General features: G+C 44.6%; 1 protein-coding gene across 1 annotated transcript; it reads left to right on the top strand.

The window, feature by feature from the left end:
• Positions 1-691: 691 nt before the first annotated feature.
• Positions 692-3,177, top strand: RPL17 (ribosomal protein L17). The gene is made up of 6 exons (XM_006837485.1): positions 692-740; positions 834-874; positions 1,614-1,748; positions 1,997-2,095; positions 2,347-2,538; positions 3,113-3,177. Exons 1-6 carry the CDS (start codon positions 701-703, stop codon positions 3,158-3,160), a joined length of 555 nt encoding a protein of 184 aa, XP_006837548.1. The 5' UTR covers positions 692-700; the 3' UTR covers positions 3,161-3,177.
• The last annotated feature ends 1,964 nt before the right edge of the window (positions 3,178-5,141 follow it).

Genomic DNA, 5,141 nt, shown 5'->3' with positions numbered 1-5,141 from the left:
CGGCCCGAGGTGAGTGTCTGTTCGGTGTAGAGCTCCTCGGGTGCAATCCTCCCCGCATCGCTGCCATCCTGGCTTCGGCGCCGCAGTTCTAGAGACCATTGGGAGGAGAACTCTCTAAGCTACTGACGCCTCTCTGGAGATGGCGGTTCCCGTGCAGGGGGACGAGGCGGAGCGCCTGACTTGCGGCGCCGGGGCCTTTCAGGCGTCTGCGGCCCCTGAAGGGGCTAGTTGGGTGGGAGCGGTGGCGGCGGGGCTTCTCCAGCCAACTGGAGACGGGACGCCGGAGGTCCAGCGTCTCCCGGTGAGTGGCCAATACGAGGGAGAGTTTTGGGAAATAAGTGTCGGGGCGATGCATTTTCACCTTTGAAAAGCCGTCTTCCGAAACGGATGGCCTTTAACGTGGGTTAAGAGCTCAAAAGACGTAGGGACAGAGAATGCACGGGATTTGTGGTTCATTTCTGCCGGGAAGAAAGGCTTACATCGGGACAGGGATCCCCCTTCAAAGGGCGAGAGGGGTGAGCAGACACGGACTTGGAACGAGCGGCTGCGGTGATGGCGTTTCTTAGGACACCTTTGGATAAAAAATGAAAACAGTTCAACTCTGAGCAGCTGTCGAGAGTACATAATGACTAACGCTGCAGTCGTCTGTAAGTGAATTCTTAACAATCTTGCTGTGCTCCCTTATAGGTAATCTCACAAAATGGTTCGCTACTCACTTGACCCAGAAAACCCCACAAAATGTAAGTGAACAGAAATGTAATTAGCATTCTAATTCTGATTTTTTAAAAAACGATGAGATGAACGACATTAAGTCAAAACTTCTTATTTTTTAGCATGCAAATCCAGAGGTTCGAATCTCCGGGTCCATTTTAAGGTACGTGAGTCATATTTCTGTCCTAAAAGAATTCCTGTTCCAGGGTGTAATTCACCATTCTTCTAAAAAGGCAACTGCAGTGATGACTTTCTTAGGACACCTTTGGATTTACCGTGAAAATGAATGAATTCTGAGCAGCTGCCAACCATCCTTTTATCCTTAGCTCATTCCTAGTGAACTAGTATCTAAATCAAGAAGGAGCACATAACAGCTAGGGATAGTACTTGTTGGCCTTTTGCTTTAATTTGTGCTTTCAATAACATGAGTTGCATAATCTGTTACCATTCTGAGACGTTTGGTTTTTATGGTGTATTGTTCAGAACACCCAGATACTGAAAACAAAAGGTGGTGATGAAGATTTTTGAATGAGGTATTCAGAACTGATAGTCATGTTAACTACTGTTGTAAATCGGTTTGTGATGTTGAGTCGAATCAACTGACAGCAGTAGTAATAAAAGTTTCCAAAAGTGGTTGGTGGGTTTCAACTACAGATTTTGCATATACCACTCTAGCATTTCTACAGTGCTACACCAAAGCACAGTTCTAAGTTGGGAGCTCTGTGTGGTGGTGAGATTAAAGGAGACACATCTAGCTTCAAACTTGAATTGCCCAACACCATATTCTTTCACCTCTAGAAAGGGGAGTTTTAACTTTGATGTATTTTGGCTTTTTTTTTTTTTAAACTATTAACCAAGAATGTCTTGGTTATTAACCTACAGTTTATATTCTTTCTGGACAGAACACCCGTGAGACTGCTCAGGCCATCAAGGGTATGCATATCCGGAAAGCCACCAAGTATCTTAAAGATGTCACTTTGCAGAAGCAGTGTGTACCATTCCGACGTTACAATGGTGGCGTTGGTAGGTGTGCCCAGGTAAGAATTACTAGATGCCAGCTGTAAATTGCTCATAGTACTTGGAAACAAAAGTGATTGTGCAGTATAAGAATGGCCAAGCTCTTTCTGGTTGCAGTGATGACAAATCTTAGGACACCTTTGGATTAACCATGAAAAAAAAAAAATTTCTGAGCAACCTTGACATGTTCAGTGACATCATTCATCTTGTCAGGTACTAATTTAAATTGGTGGAAACAGCTAATCGCCTCCCTTTTTTTCCTCTTCAGGCCAAACAGTGGGGTTGGACACAGGGTCGGTGGCCCAAAAAGAGCGCTGAATTTTTGCTGCACATGCTTAAAAATGCAGAGAGCAATGCTGAACTTAAGGTAACCAAGCTGAACGTATTGTGTGTGAGCTTAAAGTTACAAAGGAATAAAGTGTATTTACTGAGCTGTGGATTGTTCTTAATTACTAATCTTATAGAACAATATCTAATGGTTTTTTTTTTTTACCTACCCTTACTTAGAATAATGGTGAAAACAAATTTTCTGGAAATGATGAAGGCAGGGATTTGGGTTCAGGATGGGTTTGGCCGTTTTCAAATTATTTATTTTGTTCTCCTTGCACTCCTTCCCAGGGTTTAGATGTGGATTCTCTGGTCATTGAGCATATCCAGGTCAACAAAGCTCCCAAGATGCGCCGCCGAACTTACAGAGCTCATGGTCGGATCAACCCCTACATGAGCTCCCCCTGCCATATTGAGATGATTCTCACTGAAAAGGAACAAATTGTTCCTAAACCAGAAGAGGAGGTTGCCCAGAAGAAAAAGGTACTGTTTAGGCAGTTGCTCAGGTTTGATATGTATACTAGGAAAATTTGTGGTTGCTGTGATGACTATCTTAGGACACCTTTGGAATAACCATGAAAGCAAACAGTTCTGAGCAACTTCATCCAGGCTTATTTTGGCTTTTGTGGGTCTCGTCTGTTGACTAAAAGTGAAGAGGAAATTTGTAGTAATGAAAACATTGCATCTGCTGGTGATGCCCTCACCTAGATGTCTATAGTTACTTCATAAACATGTTGTGTCCCAAAATGGACTTAGCCCACACCTTCAAAAAAAACAATACATTTTGGTAAATGACTATAGTCTTTAAGTCAGGAGGCTGGGGATGCTTCTAATCAGTGTTGGGCAAAAAACACTGGGGTTCGCTGCGTATGTTCCTTTTACAACAGTGATTCTAGATTGGTGTTTCCGATGTTTTCAGTGGTGACCTGTATAACCCAACAGTCAGATTCCTGCTGGGAATATAGTGTCTGCTTAATAAATGGCAAGTATTGATCTCATTGTTCCAGTGGGAAAACTGCAATTAATTTGTTTTGTTTTGTTTTTTCTCTTCCCCCAGATATCTCAGAAGAAACTGAAGAAACAAAAACTTATGGCTCGGGAGTAAATTTAACTTAAAATAAAATGCACATAAAAATAAAAGCAGAATACTGGTGTCTTTATTTCATGTCTTAATGGCAAAATAGGTCAGAATTACAAGTAAAATACCAGAATTAGAAATGAATGCAGTAATTTTAACAAAGGTATTGAGTGGGTAGTTCAGGTACCACCAGCCATGGACCTTGCTGTCCTATGCTTGACCCCCAGCAGCACCACACCAGGACTCATTGCCGGGTAAGAGTCCCAATGATGGGTATGTGCCATGCTCACTCATGAATTGATGGACAATTGGATTGCTGCCACTTGTTGACATTCCAAAATGTGTATGAGGTTTTGTATAAGGTTATCAACTGCCTGTCTTCTACCAGCTGTGAACAAGGGTGCCAGTTTATTCACCAGAGATGTGTTGAGTAGGATGAAATCTACCCTGGATAGGGTTTCCAAGGAGTGACTGGTGGGTTTGAACTGTCTTGTGGTTAGCAGTTTCCTACAGCGCTGCACCAGGGTCACTAAGAATGAGAACTAACTGCACCCCTAAGGAACCAACCCATAGGGCCAGCTACCTCATTGTTACCCGCATTGTGTCGGCAAGAAAGACAGCCAGGAAGTCGGCTTTCCTCCAATCCACTACTGAGGCTGCGCTAGAACAGTGCGGTCACAAGGTCCGTCTTACAGCGCCGGAAGTTCAGGCCCCCCTCCTGGGCGTGGCTACGTCTGTGTCTACACGCTGACGCAGGCGCTCCTTTGTCGAGTCCCGTTTAGGGTGCCCATTGGCCCAGTGACGGCACTCCCCTCTTTCCGGAAGTGCAGACATTTTCGCTGGGCGCTGAGGTCTCGGGTGAGCTGGGTAGCGTGGGCCCGGGCGGGGGGTCCTGGCCCTGACCTTCCGTTCCCGCGGACACTGGACACTGGCTTCGTCCGCAGACGCGGTCCTTCCCTGCCCGCCTACCCACCCACTCGCCCTCCTGTGCATTCTGCCTCCCTTTTCCCTTCCCCTTTAACTTGTTTTCTCACCTGACCCTGCGCCCCTTTTGTCGCCAGCAAAGTGCTGTGCTTAGCTGAACTTGGTTGCTTACACGGATGTGGATTTCGTCTCCCGCATCGTTTCCATTTCTGATAGGGCGTCAGTCTTCCGCTCTAGTCCAGTGTTGCTTTAGATGAAGTCGAATGAAAAGAAAACCCCCAGCCTTCAACAGAGCATCAACGATGGTGCTTGCTTTGTTGTAACATCCGAGAATTGGCTTGTACAAGTAGTGAGCGGATAAGGAATTTCGCCTAACCACCTCCAGCCCTCTAAGCCACATTCTGACTTTCCTGCAGTAAGATAGCATTGGACAGTCATAATGAGGATAAATAAAGGCACAAGTAGCTTCCTTCAGCAGAGTTCTGAAGTTGTGTAAAAACTCCAATTATGGCATAATTACTATTTACCCTTGAGAATACACAGTGTATTCGAGCTTATTTCAAACAGTTCAAATTACAAAGGGAAAATGTTTTACAGTAGAGGGATTGTCAGTCACCACCGGACCCAAGTGCGCCCCCACTTCGCATCACCAGTTGTCTTGAAGGGCTCTTGTTCCCTTTAAAGATCTGTTAGGAAGGAAATAAATAACATACTTGTAGTTTTGGGAGAGATAACAGTAAAGAACCTTGAGCTAGAAAACCAGAAATGGGAAATCTAGTAGGCAGCTCTAGTTGGCTAGTTACAGTGTAAGCCTTGGATAGTTATAACTTTGAACCTTCCCTCCCCTCCCCACGCTGCTCCTTTTTATGATTTACATATTTCCTTTTATCACTTACTGTTAGTTGTGGTTGACGTTCATGGCTCAACCCCAACCCAGTGCACAGCTGAAGTCAGACTGTAATAACGCATAAGGTTTTCATTAGCTGATTTTCCCGAAGGTAGCTCTTCAGGCCTTCAAGAGCATTTACTATATACAGAACTTCTGAGTTTTGTATTAGTATTTTTTTAATCTAACCCTCATTGC

Source organism: Chrysochloris asiatica, unplaced genomic scaffold, assembly GCF_000296735.1.
Source record: "Chrysochloris asiatica unplaced genomic scaffold, ChrAsi1.0 scaffold00021, whole genome shotgun sequence".
NCBI classification, from domain to species: Eukaryota; Metazoa; Chordata; class Mammalia; order Afrosoricida; family Chrysochloridae; genus Chrysochloris; species Chrysochloris asiatica.
The sequence above is the reverse complement of the archived record's forward strand: the minus strand, read 5'-3'. Positions and strand labels throughout refer to the sequence as shown.